Here is a 16424-nt window from a genome sequence, read left to right as displayed (position 1 = left end):
CACACTGCTAGCAAAAGTCAAAGAATTAAAGTGAATGGAAGATATGGGGGTTTCCCAGACAGAAGAACCCACAGACTGGTGTGCAAGAATTGTTGGAGTATTAAAAGCCCAGTGGCAAAATCCAGATTTGCATGGACTTTACACAATAAAATAAACATGTGCAGACAAAGAAAAGACACATGCTTCCTGCAATTGACCAGGCATTAGAGATTAATTTATCCCTGCGGCAGGTACTTCAGAAACAGATGCTCTCCAAAATCCATGAGGGACACTAAGGTATAAACAAGTGCAAGGCATTTGCACAAGAATTGGGTGGTCTCTGAGAAGGCAAATTCAGACCTTCTTAGAAGGCTATGAGATATGTAATAAGGAAAGAAAACAATTGCCAGAGCCACTGCTCTCTACAAAGCTACACGACAGACCATGGCAGTGGGTAGCGACAGTTTTTCTGGAAAGGACACATACATTATTGTAGCTGATTGACTTGGTTATCCTTCCACAGAGTTCCTCAGCACAATCATCCAGAAACTAAAGTCAATATCTGCAAGACAGGGAGTTCCTGAAGTCCTCATGTCTGATAATGGGCCTCAATTCACCTCTGAAACATCCCTAGCGTTTGCACAGGACTTTGATTTTGAACGTCATACTAGCAGTCCACATTACCCCAAGAGCAATGGGGAGGTGGAGAGGTCACTGCAGACATTACAAAGACTTCTGCAAACATCAGTGGACCCACAGAAAGGACTCCTGGCATATCAGTCAACACTGTTTGCCTCTGGGCGACCTCCAGCAGAACTTCTGGTGCAGACAGTGACGGAGGCTTTTACCTGTGGCACTGACTCAGCTCAAACCTCACTGGCCCGACCTGAAGGAATTTTGAGACAGGGATGCTGAAATAAATGTTTGGCAGCAGCCAAACTTGAATGTTTGGCATAGAACAAAAGCAGGGCCTGGACTAAGACCAGCAGCAAAGTTCAGTGTAAAGGCTTGCAGACATTTGGAATGTGGCAGAAACTCCCAGATCCTACCGAGACACGATTCCAAGAAGACTTCTCTGGAGGAACTGGCTCCATCTTCATATTTCCCAACCCAACAGAGGATCAGGAACCTGCAGGTACTCTGTGAGGACATGAGAGCCTCTCTTAAGAACTCCACACCCAAACTCAACAGAAATGAGAACACAGTCTGGATGTGTGGCCACATCCCCGCCACACCAAGATCTTTAGAGTACTGCTCAGGACTATTTAAATGCAATTGAAAACTAATATAATAATAATAATAACTGTATTATAATAATATAATATAATAATATTAATATTATATATAATATTAATATTATTATTATAATATAATAATAACTGTATTAGTGTAAACAGTTTTAAGAAATGTTCAGTGTATTTTGAATTGCTGTGTGTAAATACTCCAGTTATTAATTTAGGTTTTAATCTTTTATTATAAAGAAAGGGAGGTGTGGAGTGGTTACAGAGCTTCTGTTCTCCATGAGAATTATAGCAAAAGTGAAAGTGATGTATTTTTACCATTTCTTGCAACGTGACTTACACGCCAGCAGCATAGGGGAGACTATATTATTGATCCAATAAAGAGGAAAGAAACAACGTGAAAGGAGCAGACAGACCAAATGTACAACATTAGAACAGTGCACAACCCAACTGGGAGACCAAAGCATCTTTGGAGGATAGGTAGGAAAAGCTGTGCAAGATGTGGCAAGACACAAAGCCACAGCTGGCAACAACCAGCAAAAGAAACACAATATAGGAGATTCATAGATATTTAAGTCAGAAGGGACAATTATGATCATCTAGTCTGACCTCCTGCACAACGCAGGCCACAGAATTTCACCCACCACTCCTGCGAAAAACCTCTCACCTATGTCTGAGCTATTGAAGTCCTCAAATCGTGGTTTAAAGTCTTCAAGGAGCAGAGAATCCTCCAGCAAGTGACCCGTGCCCCATGCTACAGAGGAAGGCGAAAAACCTCCAGGGCCTCTTGCAATCTGCCCTGGGGGAAAATTCCTTCCCGACCCCAAATATGGCCATCAGCTAAACCCTGAGCATATGGGCAAGATTCACCAGCCAGATACTACAGAAAATTCTTTCCTGGGTAACTCAGATCCCACCCCATCTAATATCCCATCACAGGCCATTGGGCCTATTTACCATGAATATTTAATTACCAAAACCACGTTATCCCATCATACTATCTCCTCCATAAACTTATCGAGTTTAATCTTAAAGCCAGATAGATCTTTTGCCCCTACTGCTTCCCTTGGAAGGCTATTCCAAAACTTCACTCCTCTGATGGTTAGAAACCTTCGTCTAATTTCAAGTCTAAACTTCCCAATGACCAGTTTATATCCATTTGTTCTTGAGATGCCACAAAATGAGACATTTTGGATGTGTTGTAGTGAGCAGCTCAAAAAACATAGGAAGGAACTTCCTGGTAGAGAGTTCTCCGGATGTTGCGTATGGCTCCTCACACTACATCAACAAATGAGCCCCCCATCCCCGTACCTCAGGGAAAAGGTCACAGCCAATTAATCAGATCTCTGCCCCCACACCCCAGGGCAAACCCCATAGCCAACAAATGAGCCCCACCCCCGCAGGGCAAACCCCATAGCCAACGAACGAGCCCCACCCCTGCAGGGCAAACCCCATAGCCAACAACAGACCCCCAATTCCCTTCCCTCACCTGCTCCAGAAAGATCATCTCTGCCAGCTTGTAATTCTTCTCCAGCATGGCCAGGCGGGCACGCACCTGGTAATAATCTGTGCCGTCCCCACCCTATAAACACACACAAACATCTCAGACGAGCTGGGGGATGTGGCACTGGGCATGGTGCAAGGGAGGTGGCTGTGGGGGGCCAGCAACTGACACCCCATGAGGGAGGCAGCTGTACGAAAGGGGCTCTGGGTGCCCCGTGAGGGAGGCAGCCAGCAGAGTTGGGCGCTCTGGGCACCTCGTGAGGGAGGCAGCCAGGGGGCACTCTGGGCACCCCGTGAGGGAGGCAGCCAGGGGGGCTCTGGGCACCCCGTGAGGGAGGCAGCCGTGGGGGGTGTTCTGGGCACCCCATGAGGGAGGAAGATAGGGAGGCACTCTGGGCACCCCGTGAGGGAGGCAGCCGGGGGAGGGGGGCGCTCTGGGCACCCCGTGAGGGAGGCAGCCGGGGGAGGGGGGCACACTGGATACACATGAGGGAGGCAGTGGGGGGGGCACATTGGGCAGCCTATGAGGGAGGCAGCTGGGGGGGCTCTGGGCACCCGGTGAGGGAGGCAGCCGGGGGAGGGGAGCGCTCTGGGCACCCTGTGAGGGTGGCAGCCGGGGGAGGGGAGCGCTCTGGGCACCCCATGAGGGAGGCATCCGCAGGAGGGGGCTGGGAGGCCTGGGTGAAGGACAATGTAAGCAATTCCCACACGGCTCAGGGTCTCCAGAGACCCCTGCCAGGCCAGTGTGATTGGCTGCACACTCTCCATGCCAGGGGATGTAGGTGTGGTGCACGCACTCACACACGCACACATGCTGCTGCACAGCAGAAGTGAAGTTTGACTCACGTATTCTTTGGCCACCTGGTCGGCAATCTCATTGGTTTCATGGAGGAATCGCGCCTTTGACACGTGGCCCAGCGCTGAGAAGCATCTGGGCAGAGTGAGGAGAGCAGAGTTACCAGCAGCATGGGCTGCCAAGCATATACTTGGGCTTTCATCCGCCCTCAGACCCAAAAGGTGAGGCGAGGGTTCAGAACACTGGGGCAGGTAGTCACAGCGAAGTAAGGCCAAGCCATAACACAGTCTGACTCCACTGGAGGGAGCTCGAGCCCCATGCTCTGCCTGTTTTCCACCCCCAAAGGGCCATGAGCTCTGCTCTGCAGGAGAGAGCGCCAGCCATGTGCTCTGTCCACATTGTGATCTGTAGCAGAGCTATGCTACATGGGGATGTGTCCCCCACCTCTGCCCTAGGGCCTAGGATGGTAAGATGGAGCCAGCTCCTGGGATGGAGAACACTGGGCACCTCACTGCAGGAACTCTGGCTCACAAGTAGCACTGAAAGGCACAGGATCCAGTTCTCCTTGGCTAGAACCTGGGCCACTGGGATCGGGCCTTTGGGGGGCGAGGAACCCCCAGAAGGAAAGGTACCAGGGCGTATTTGGTTCCTCTCTGTACCTCTCAGCGATGTGCAGCTGCTTGGCTTCCAGGGCCAGTCTGCTTAGGGTCTTCCACATGGCTTCGGTCTCCGTGGACATTTCCAGCGTCTCCAAGAATGCAGCTGCCCTGGGGAGAGGAGGGTTTGCAGCACATTAGAGAAGAGGGAGGTGGGTTACCATGTTACCCTGCAGCCGGGATTGGGGCAGGTCACTGTGAGGCCCTGGGGCTGAGCAGCCCTTCAGCTGGGCCTGTCCGAGGAGTGTCTGACGCATTTTTCCACTTTGGAAAACCCTGATGGATTTTGTTCCACACAGTCACCACCCTTCGCCCGTTCTGGCCACAGACAGGGCTCTAGCTGGTGCTATATTAACTGCTCAGTCCCTGTCCTGCATGTCACCCCAGAGGCTCCGAAGCCCATCCAGCCCTGCCGCCCACTCTCTAGCTGTGTCTGAAACCAACTCCCTCACGCAGGAACAGGCTGTGGGCAGCCCAAGGAGCCCCACCTGCTGGACCACTCTGGGGATCCCCTGAAAAGCATCGCAGCTCTGTTGCTTATAACAGTCACAGACACACCCTGCTGTTACTCCTCTGGCTACAGCAGGGAAATCCTGTCCCCCCTGAACTCCCAGTGACTTCACTGGGGCCAGCGTCTCATACAGCGAGCCTCTGGGTGCTGAGAACTAGGCTGGCTCTTTTCGACCATTTGGCAAGAAGCACAAAGAAGTGCCATGTTTTACCTCAGAAGCAGCTCAATACTCCCCCACCCCCCCGCAACCTACCTCCCACTGTTATGCAAACAGAGGAGCCAAGGTGAAGTTCCAGCCCCACAGACGGCATCTGCATCCATGCACAGGTCCATGTGGGCTCAAGAGGCTTTTGCAGAGCTTCCCTTCTCTGAGGAGACCTGACATATGCATGCAGCCTAGAACAGGCCCTCACACACATTGCTCAGAACCTGCACTCGTCCCTTTGCACAGGTTTAAGAACGTAAGAACGGCCAGACTGGGTCAGAGCAAAGTTCCATCTAGCCCAGTGTCCTGTCTTCCGACAGTGGCCAGTGCCAGGTGCCCCAGAGGGAATGAACAGAACAGGGAATCATCAAATGATCCATCTCCTGTCCCCATCCCCAGCTTCTGGCAAACAGAGGCTCCATCCCTGCCCGTCCTGGCTAAACAGCCATTGATGGATCTATCCTCCAGGAACTTATCTAGCTCTTTTTTGAACCCTGTTATAGTCTTGGCCTTCACAACACCCTCTGGCAGAGTTCCACAGGTTGACTGTGCATTGTGTGACAAAATTCTTCCTTTTTTTGTTTTAAACTTGCTGTCTATTAATTTCATTGGGAGCCCCGGTTCTTGTGTTATGAGAATGAGTAAATAACACTTCCTTATTTACTGTCTCCACACCCGTCGTGATTTTATAGACCTCTGTCCTCTCCTGCCTTAGTCGTCTCACATCTATTAGCACACACTCATCCTCTGGCTGTGCTCTCATATTTGCACACATATCCTAGGACATCACACCTAGCTACTGCACTCCCTTCTGCTACTTATACTGGGCTCAGGGAAGTCTGGGCAGATTCATTCTGTAAGCTGCCACACCACTCACAGCTCCTGGCTCCGCTCCCCTCCAGCTCTCTGGGGATTTTCTCTCGCTGTCTGGGACCCTCTTCTTCCCTTGAACGAAACTGGCACCATGTCTGGTGGCTGCCCTCAGACACTGGTCTTGCTTTGAGCAGGGGGTTGGACTAGATGACCTCCTGAGGTCCCTTCTAACCCTGATATTCTATGATCTCCCTCCTGCCCACGCCATTCTGTTCAGTGGCCAGTTGCCCTGTCCCCCACAAATCGCACCGTCTGGGACGGATGGCTCCCCCACACCTGCTCTTCATCACAACACCTCACTTCCACCCACCTTTTAGCTTCCTTGTGGACTCCACTGCCCACCCCGCCCCGGGTCGCTGGCTGCCAGGACTCACCTGCTATAGTCCCCATCATCAATGGCTGTTCCAAACTCAATGAGCCCCTCGTCCAGCGTGTACGACACTGTGTTCACCCCTTCTGCCACTATCACCTCAGTCTTCCCATTGCTCCGCTCCAGGTTCACGATATCCCCCTGAAAGAGTCCCAGACACCTCAGCACCTCCACTCTCAGCTCCCATTCCACCTTCCACTGTGCGAGGGGAGAGGGCTGGGAGCGCACTGGGACAGCTCTGCCTTAGTCTCCTACAGGTAGATGAGCTCAGCAGAACGGACCCCCCACTAGGCACTTGGGCTAACCCCACCGTCACATGCAGAACTAAGAGAAAGGCCATTTCGCCCAGTGAGCTCCCCCACTTCATCCGCCCACTTTCTGCTCTCTCTATCCCCTCCTGCCCCCACAGCTTTCAGGAGGGTCAGACCCCAGGCTTCCTCCTGTTCCCCTTTCAAAGCACCACCCCATCTGTTCTCGCTGCATAAAATACTGAGCTGCCCAGCGCCCTCCCAGAACTCCTACACATGACGGTGGGGAGCTCTGGGGGAAGTGAGAAGACTGGAATTTTACCTTCAGCGGGAACATGGTAACTCGCTCTGGGGCATCATTGTTGTACCAAATGCAGAGGCTGTTTCTGTTCTGGGCCACCACCACGTCACTGCCTGGGACCCACTGCACATAGGAGCAATAGTTCAGGATCGTGGCCTTGGTGCTGCTCTCAATGTCATAAAGCTGCAACTAGATGAGGAAAGAGACAGAATCAGCAGGGTCTGTGATTGGCCTGTGACCCACCCCCAGCGAGGACACTGGTGCCCTGCTTCCAGCCACATCTCACATCCTGAGCCAGGTCAGGCCTGCTCAGCACCTCGATGGGAGATTTTCTAGGCACAGACGTCTGCTGCAGAGACTGCGGTGAGTAGGTCAGGGAGGGGGCAAAGCACTACGGATCCCAAGGACCCAGTATGGTGCTAGGCTGTGCTGTGGGGCCATTCCCAGAGAGAGCCGATTGTGATGATCTGGGAAACCTGTCTTCACAATGTAACAAATTGTGTGTGAGATTATGAACTCCCTGTATGTATCTTTACCAAGCTGCATGCTCCAGTCTGAATATACAGCCCTCATATATTGAGTATTAGCCCTTAAGAAATCCAGGGTCTTTATTAACAACATGATTTTTAAGGTCTAGCAAAGTTATAAATAATCTCCCCGGCTGGTCTGCCAAAAGTGCTGGGCAGGTTTCGTTTGAGGATGAGGACTTACATGTGCATAGACAATCCAGGAAGTTTTTGGAAAGCGTAGGGGACAATTTCCTGGTGCAAGTGCTAGAGGAGCCAACTAGGGGGGGCGCTTTTCTTGACCTGCTGCTCACAAACCGGGTAGAATTAGTGGGGGAAGCAAAAGTGGATGGGAATCTGGGAGGCAGTGACCATGAGTTGGTTGAGTTCAGGATCCTGACGCAGGAAGAAAGGTAAGCAGCAGGATACGGACCCTGGACTTCAGGAAAACAGACTTCGACTCCCTCAGGGAACGGATGGCCAGGATCCCCTGGGGGACTAACTTGAAGGGGAAAGGAGTCCAGGAGAGCTGGCTGTATTTCAAGGAATCCCTGTTGAGGTTACAGGGACAAACCATCCCGATGAGTCGAAAGAATAGTAAATATGGCAGGCGACCAGCTTGGCTTAATGGTGAAATCCTAGCGGATCTTAAACATAAAAAAGAAGCTTACAAAGTGGAAGGTTGGACATATGACCAGGGAAGAGTATAAAAATATTGCTCGGGCATGTAGCAATGATATCAGGAGGGCCAAATCGCACCTGGAGCTGCAGCTAGCGAGAGATGTTAAGAGTAACAAGAAGGGTTTCTTCAGGTATGTTGGCAACAAGAAGAAAGCCAAGGGAAGTGTGGGCCCCTTACTGAATGAGGGAGGCAACCTAGTGACAGAGGATGTGGAAAAAGCTAATGTACTCAATGCTTTTTTTGCCTCTGTTTTCACTAACAAGGTCAGCTCCCAGACTGCTGCGCTGGGCATCACAAAATGGGGAAGAGATGGCCAGCCCTCTGTGGAGATAGAGGTGGTTAGGGACTATTTAGAAAAGCTGGACGTGCACAAGTCCATGGGGCCGGACGAGTTGCATCCGAGAGTGCTGAAGGAATTGGCGGCTGTGATTGCAGAGCCATTGGCCATTATCTTTGAAAACTCGTGGCGAACCGGGGAAGTCCCGGATGACTGGAAAAAGGCTAATGTAGTGCCAATCTTTAAAAAAGGGAAGAAGGAAGATCCTGGGAACTACAGGCCAGTCAGCCTCACCTCAGTCCCTGGAAAAATCATGGAGCAGGTCCTCAAAGAATCAATCCTGAAGCACTTGCATGAGAGGAAAGTGATCAGGAACAGCCAGCATGGATTCACCAAGGGAAGGTCATGTCTGACTAATCTAATCGCCTTTTATAATGAGATTACTGGTTCTGTGGATGAAGGGAAAGCAGTGGATGTATTGTTTCTTGACTTTAGCAAAGCTTTTGACACGGTCTCTCACAGTATTCTTGTCAGCAAGTTAAGGAAGTATGGGCTGGATGAATGCACTATAAGGTGGGTAGAAAGCTGGCTAGATTGTCGGGCTCAACGGGTAGTGATCAATGGCTCCATGTCTAGTTGGCAGCCGGTATCAAGTGGAGTGCCCCAAGGGTCGGTCCTGGGGCCGGTTTTGTTCAATATCTTCATAAATGATCTGGAGGATGGTGTGGATTGCACTCTCAGCAAATTTGCGGATGATACTAAACTGGGAGGAGTGGTAGATACGCTGGAGGGGAGGGATAGGATACAGAAGGACCTAGACAAATTGGAGGATTGGGCCAAAAGAAATCTGATGAGGTTCAATAAGGATAAGTGCAGGGTCCTGCACTTAGGATGGAAGAATCCAATGCACCGCTACAGACGAGGGACCGAATGGCTAGGCAGCAGTTCTGCGGAAAAGGACCTAGGGGTGACAGTGGATGAGAAGCTGGATATGAGTCAGCAGTGTGCCCTTGTTGCCAAGAAGGCCAATGGCATTTTGGGATGTATAAGTAGGGGCATAGCGAGCAGATCGAGGGACATGATCGTTCCCCTCTATTCGACATTGGTGAGGCCTCATCTGGAGTACTGTGTCCAGTTTTGGGCCCCACACTACAAGAAGGATGTGGATAAATTGGAGAGAGTCCAGCGAAGGGCAACAAAAATGATTAGGAGTCTAGAACACATGACTTATGAGGAGAGGCTGAGGGAGCTGGGATTGTTTAGCCTGCAGAAGAGAAGAATGAGGGGGGATTTGATAGCTGCTTTCAACTACCTGAAAGGGGATTCAAAGAGGATGGCTCTAGACTGTTCTCAATGGTAGCAGACGACAGAACGAGGAGTAATGGTCTCAAGTTGCAGTGGGAGAGGTTTAGATTGGATATTAGGAAAAACTTTTTCACTAAGAGGGTGGTGAAACACTGGAATGCGTTACCTAGGGAGGTGGTAGAATCTCCTTCCTTAGAGGTTTTTAAGGTCAGGCTTGACAAAGCCCTGGCTGGGATGATTTAATTGGGAATTGGTCCTGCTTCAAGCAGGGGGTTGAACTAGATGACCTTCTGGGGTCCCTTCCAACCCTGATATTCTATGATTCTATGATTACCAGACAGTTATAAGATAGCTTGTAGCCTGTCTGGTATTGATGGGTCTCCTCTTACCAGCCCTCAGCCTCAAAGGAAACCTGCACCAGACTTTCAAAAGACGAGCCTGGGACCTTAAATTCATAACTCTGCTAGACACTAAAAATCATGGTCTTAATGAAGACACTGGATTTCTGGCTTATTACAACAATCTGCAACCCACTAACCCCCCCTTTTTGTCCTATGACCACAACGGTGTTAACAGGCCACTTCACCTTGAATGGTCTCTTACAATACGTGCTAACTACTTATGCTGAAAAGACCAATTACCTTTTCCGTAACTGGTGTTCCTCAAGAGGTGCTGCTCACGTCTGTTCCACAATAGGTGTGCGTGCTCCCCATGTGCACTGGTGCCGGAAGTTTTTCCCCTAGCAGTACCCGTAGGGGGGGAGCGCCCCCCCCCCCCGCAACCCCTGGAGTGGCGCCTGCCTGGCGCGGTATAAGGGGAGCTGCGCGCTCCTCCCACCCTCAGTTCCTTCTTGCCAGAAAACTCCAACAGAGGGGAAGGGGGTGGAACAGACATGAGCAACACATCTTGAAGAACACCAGTTACGGAAAAGGTAACTGTCTTTTCTTCTTTGAGCGATTGCTCATGTGTATTCCACAATAGGTGATTCCAAGCTATATCTGTTGGAGGTGGGTAGGAGTTCACAAGTTCCCAGGACGGAAGACAGCCCTGCTGAACCCGACGTCATCCCTGGTTTGGGGGATGATCGCATAGTGCGCAGTGAACGTGTGAACCGAAGACAACGTGGCGGCCCTACAAATGTCCTGGATGGGGACGTGGGCCACGAAGGCAGCTGATGAGGCCTGCACCCAAGTCAAGTGTGCCCTCCCAATGGGTGGCAGGACACTCGCCAGCTCATAACAGGAATGGATGCATGAAGCGATCCAATTGGAAAGCCGCTGAGTGGAAATTGGCTGGGCCGTCACGCGCTCAGCCGAGGCGACGAATAGTTGCGAGGACTTTCTGAACGGCTTGATCCGCTTGAGGTAGAAAGCCAGAGCCCGCCGCACATCAAGCATGTGGCGATGGCGCTCCTCACTGGATGCATGAGGCTTGGGGCAGAGGACCGGTAGAAAAATGTCCTGACCCATGTGGTAGGCGGAGACCACCTTCAGGAGGAACGCGGGGCGTGAGCTGGACCTTGTCTTTATGAAAGACAGTGTATGGTGGCTCAGAGGTCAGGGCCCTGAGCTCCGAGACTTGCCTAGATGATGTGATAGCTACCAGGAAGGCCACCTTTCATGAGAGGTGAGACCAGGAGCACGTGGCCAATGGTTCAAACAGGGGCCCTGTGAGATGAGCCAACACCAGGTTTAGGTCCCACTGCAGGACCACGGGTCTACAATACGGAAAAAGAGGGTCCAAACTCTTAACGAACCGGCCAGTCATAGCATGGGAAAATACCGTGTGCCCTTGCACCGGCGGATGGAAGGCTGATATGGCTGCCAGGTGCACCTTGACTGATGAGGGCGCCAGGCCCTGAGCCCTCAGGTGGAGGAGGTAATCAAAGATAAGCTGGACTGGGGCGGTCATCGAGGAGACACCCTAGTCTGCTGCCCACCTAGAAAACCGGGACCACTTGGCCGAATAAACGCCAAATAAGCGCGGCGAGTGGAGGGCTGTCTACGGTGGACGCGCTGAACCTGCTCTGAGCACATCCTTTCCTCTCCACCTAACCACTGAGCAGCCACGCCGTGAGGTGAAGAGCCGCCAGGTTGGGATGGAGGAGGCGGCCCTAGTCCTGAGAGAGCAGATCCGGGCAGAGTGGCAATGGCTACTGCCAGGCCCGTGAGGGTCCCGTACCAATGCTGCTTGGGCGACGCCGGGGCAATCAGGAGGACTCGGGCCTTGTCTGTCTTTATATTTCCATGACCCTGCTGATTAGAGAGAATGGGGGAAAGGCGTAGAGAAGTCAGCCTGACCAGGACAGGAGAAAGGCATCGGAGACAGTGCCCCTCCCCAGACCTCCCCTGGAGCAGAACCGGGGGCATCAACGGTTCTGCCGAGTCACGAACAGGTCCACCTGGGGAGTTCCCCACCTTCAGAAGAGCAGGTGGGCCACTTCCGGGTTGAGGGACCACTTGTGTTGCGAGGAAAAGTCCCTGCTCGAGAGATCCGCCCTCTCATTCCGGGCGCCCGGCAGGTGGAAGGCCTTCAGGTGGATATCGTGGGCTATACAGAAGTCCCACAGCCTGAGGGCTTCACGGCAGAGGGCAGAGGATCGGGCCCTGCCTTGCCTGTTGATATAGAACATTGAGGCCGTGTTGTCCGTGAGGATCCTGACCACCTTGCCCTCCAGGTGTGAGTGGAAGGCCATCCAGGCCATGCACTGTCCTGAGCTCCTTGACGTTTATATGTACGGTCAGGTCTTGAGCTGACCACAGGCCTTGGGTCTGAAAGTTCCCCACATGGGCCTCCCAATCCAGGTCCCAAGCATCGGACACCAGCTCCAGTGACCTGTCCCTGAATGTGACCCCTTGGAGCATGTTGTTTGGGGAAGACCACCACCGTAGGGAGGTGATCATAGAGTCCAGCACGGTGAGGACCTTGTCCATCCTGTCCATGGCCTGGGAGAACTTTGAGGCCAACCAGAGCTGGAGGGGCATCATCCTGCGTCTGGTGTAATGGACCATGTACGTGCACACCAACATGTGACCCAACACTTGCGCCTTGAACTCCTTCCTATCACACTCCTGGAGGGAGTCCTCAAACTTGGACAGGGAGCCCCACAGATTGAATTTGTACCGGCCCAGGAGAGCCTGATGGTTTGCCACTCGTAACTGGAAGCTCAAAGATGAATAAACTTTCCTTCCCAAAGAGTCCAGTCTCCGAGAATCTTTGTTCTTTGGGGCTGACTGACCCTGCTGTTCCCAGTGGTTGACCGACACCAGGGAGTTGGGCACCAGGTGGGTATACAAGTACTCATGCCCCTTAGCGGGTACAAAGTACTTGCGTTTTTCCTTTTTAGAGACGGGGCCAATGAGGCTAGCGTTTGCCACAGGGCATTTGAAATCTTAGCCACCCCTTCATGGAGAGGCAAGGCACCCTACCCAGTGCCAATGGTGACAAAACATTAAACAGGGAGTCTGAGGGTCTCCTCCATCTCCTTTGCCTGGAGGTGGAGGCTTTCTGCCACCCTCTTTAAGAGTTCTTGGTGGGCCCTGAAGACCTCCAGCGGGATGGAGGTGGGCAGGGCCGCAATTGCCTCCTCCGGGCGGGGCGAAGAGGCTGGTGCGGTGCTCTGGGTGTCGGCCGGCACCGGAGGGTCCACCACCTCGTCAGACTCCGGGCACGGTGCCGAGGACGCACATGCCACCGATTCCTTCCTTTGGGGTCTGGAGAGGGAGGCCGACAGTGCCTCTGAAGCTCCGGCCACCGAGCGAGCTCCCACCGGGGGCTGCGCCGGAGGCCATGGTGCCCACGGGTACCATTGGGCTGGCCATGGCGCTTGGTGCCGCTGCACCTGCCGTGGCACCGGCGGGGCCGGCTGTTCGTGTTGGCTGGCCTGGCCCATCGAAGGACGGCTACGAACGGAGACCAGGCTGGCGTAAGATCTGCTGCTGTCTCTGGACCGGGAGGAGCGGTGGTGCCGGGATCTATGACGACCGTGGGACAGCGATCTCGACGTGGAGGACCGGTAACCGTGGTAACAGCTGCTCCGAGAATGGCCTCGACAGGCGGACCCACAACGGCGCAACGCTGGCGATCGACGCCTGAGGCTGCGTTGTCTTGGCAGATACTTGGAGCGGGAGTCCGAGCGGGAACAGCGTCAATGACCGTGCCGGACTGCGGTGCCCTCTCCAAGACAAGGACCGATGGTGATGCCTGCCGCGGTCCCGCTGATATTTGCTCCTTGAGGTCAAGCGGTGCCGTGAGTCCTGGCCGGCTAGAACCCAGCCAGACAGTCTGGTCAGTGTTGAGGGCGATCCACCTGGACTCTGCCCCGAGCGATTGCTGGGCGGCAATCAGCGTCGGGAACATTCCCTCGACCGAGACCGGGCTGGAGGCAACTGCGGGGCCGATATCGGCGGAGCTCCGGGCACCAGCATGGACATAACGTCCTGGGCCACCTGGAGGGCTTCAGGCGTGGACAGCATCTGGACATCCGGAGAGGCCTGTTCCAAAGGGGCCGGGCTACTCCGCTCAACGTGAGTCAGAGCTGCCCGACATGGGCCTAGCCTCTGTCCCAGACTTCCCTCGGTGCCGCTGCGAAAAGGGAGTCTTCCTGGCCCTCTTAGCATGCCCCATGAACAGGGAGCAGTGCCAACTGGTCAATGGCACTGGAGGGTCGCCGCGTACTGACGCTGTGATGCCGGGTACCGGTTCGGAGCGGCATGCTGGGGTTGGAGTCAGCGCCAACTCCATCAGGATGGCCCAGAGCCTAATGTCCCTTTCTCTTTTGGTCCAAGGCTTAAACGACTTGCAAATCTTGCATCTTTCACTGATATGGATTTCTCCCAAGCAGTGCAAACAACCTGTATGCGGGTCACTTCATGGCATAGAATGCCTACAAGAGCCGCACGACTTAAACCCCGGGGCGCGGGGCATGCCCCGGCCTGGGCTCACTGACTAACTAAACTAACAAAACAGCTAACTAACTACAGGTACTAACGCTGAACGAACGAACAGTTCTGGGGACGAGCTACAGCAAAGCTGGAGCACAGCAGTCCCAATGCACCTTCACTGGCGGCAAGAAGGAACTGAGGGTGGGGGGAGTGCGCAGCTCCCCTTACACCACGCCAGGCAGGCACCACTCCAGGGGCTGTGGGGGGCGCTCCCCCCTGCGGGTACTGCTAGGGGAAAAACTTCCAGCACCGGTGCACGTGGCAAGCACGCACACCCATTGTGGTATACACATGAGCAATCACTCGAAGAAGAACTATCTGTTCCACCTTGCATTTAGCTGTGACGCTGTCTGTGAGTGCCTTTCCCAGACCTGAAGAAGAGCTCTTTGTAGCGCGAAAGCGTGTCTCCCTCACCACTAGAAGTTGGTCCAATAAAAAAATATCACCTCATCCATCTTGTCTCTCTAATATCCTGGGACTGACACAGCTACAACAACACTGCATTCAAGGTTTCAAAATGTAATTACAAACAGGGAATTGTCACTGAGTGGGTGTGTTTCCAGTGGGGTCCTGCAGGGATTGATCTTGGCCCTGTTATTTAACATTTTTATCAATGAACTGGAAGAAAACATAAAACCATCACTGATAAAATTTGCAGAGGACACAAAAATTGAGGGAGAGGTAAACAATGAAAAGGACAGGTCACTGATTCACAGCAATCTGTACCACTTGGTAAACAGGATGCAAGCAAACAGCATGCATTTCAATACAGCTAAATGTAAATGTATACTGTGACACTGACAGGCCAAGTGCCAGTTCATGCCAGGGTCTCCATGTCTCAACTGGACAATGACAGACACGTAGCTGGACTCTGTCGGCTCACTTGTGGGTTAATATTGATAAAACAAAAAAAAATTGATAGAATTACAAGGAAGTGATTAGTGTTCAAACTCTATTGAACACTTGTGAGTTGCTGCTGCATAAATCTTATTGAGCTATCTGTGCTCCACACTGTAATGTAATATTTGAGCGGTTGCCCTGTGAACCTCTGTGGCTGTATGAATTATCACACACATTAATTAGTGGGAAGAGCTGCTCTCTTCTACAGAAACAGTTATGCCCCTCCCGAAAGAGGAGACCCATGGATACCAGACAGGATATGGGTGAATCTTACAACTGGAAATTCCCTACATCTGGGCTGAGGAATTGTCAACAAAAGGACTAAAGACTCTTATTTTTGTTCTGCTCTCCTCCCTGTGAAGATGAGTCGTGCCAGTGGACTCCTCCCAAGTCCCATCAACTGAGTTTGAAGCTCAGAGCACATGACAGGAGAGGGATAAAAACCTATGCTCCTTGGACTCAGGGGAGGAAGCAAGGTGTTTCTAAACATAAGCAAGAAATCCCCAGCTGCTTAACCTGGGCTAGCCCTAAAGCTCAAATAGAACTTGCTGATTATAGAAGCCTGTATTACCTTTTCATACCTAAGACTGAGACACATGAATGAGTTAATGTTTGCTTGCTTTAATCTTGTAAATAGCTCTCTGATTTCCTTTTCCAATTTAATACATCTTCATATAGTTTTACTATAAGGCTACAAGTGTTGTCTTTGGTGTCAGATCTAAAGTGCAATTGACCTGGGATGACTGGTCCTTTGGGATGAGGAGTAACCTGATTATCGCTGTGATTTTTGGTGCAAGGGGCCATCTAACACAGAGATACGCTCACCTAGGTGGCAAGAAAGACTGGAGAACCCAAGGGGACTGTCTGTGACTCTGTGTTAAAGCTATTAAAGTACCTGAGAAATTTGCCCTTGGTGCAGGTGGTTGGTGAAATCTACGTTTAGAACTCACAACCAGTTAGGGATTTGTTCCCTGGTTTTTAACAGTCAATCCAGCCCCTGCACCGTGGCAGGACCAGTAACCCTAGACCAACCCTGACAGGTGTTTGTCCAACATGCTTTTTAAAATTTCCAATTACGTGGATTCTACAACCTCCCTTGGAAGCCTATTTCATAGCTTAACTACCCTG

General features: G+C 52.2%; 1 protein-coding gene across 6 annotated transcripts in view; it reads right to left on the bottom strand.

Moving 5' to 3' along the window:
- Positions 1-16424, bottom strand: part of IFT172 (intraflagellar transport 172) — a 151395-nt gene that overhangs the window by 63936 nt on the left and 71035 nt on the right. For all 6 annotated transcript variants that reach the window (XR_012157848.2, XM_073335396.2, XM_073335398.2 and 3 more), the window contains 5 exons: positions 6705-6872; positions 6139-6275; positions 4179-4286; positions 3570-3654; positions 2710-2802 (listed from right to left, as the gene is read on the bottom strand). Coding sequence is in view for 5 of the 6 variants with exons in the window: in XM_073335396.2 (XP_073191497.1) it covers positions 2710-2802; positions 3570-3654; positions 4179-4286; positions 6139-6275; positions 6705-6872 (591 nt within the window). In the remaining variant the exon portion in view is untranslated. The remainder of the gene's footprint in view (positions 1-2709; positions 2803-3569; positions 3655-4178; positions 4287-6138; positions 6276-6704; positions 6873-16424) is intronic.

Source organism: Lepidochelys kempii, chromosome 3 (assembly GCF_965140285.1).
Source record: "Lepidochelys kempii isolate rLepKem1 chromosome 3, rLepKem1.hap1, whole genome shotgun sequence".
NCBI classification, from domain to species: Eukaryota; Metazoa; Chordata; order Testudines; family Cheloniidae; genus Lepidochelys; species Lepidochelys kempii.
Note: the sequence above shows the minus strand (reverse complement) of the source record. Positions and strands in the feature narration are given on the sequence as shown.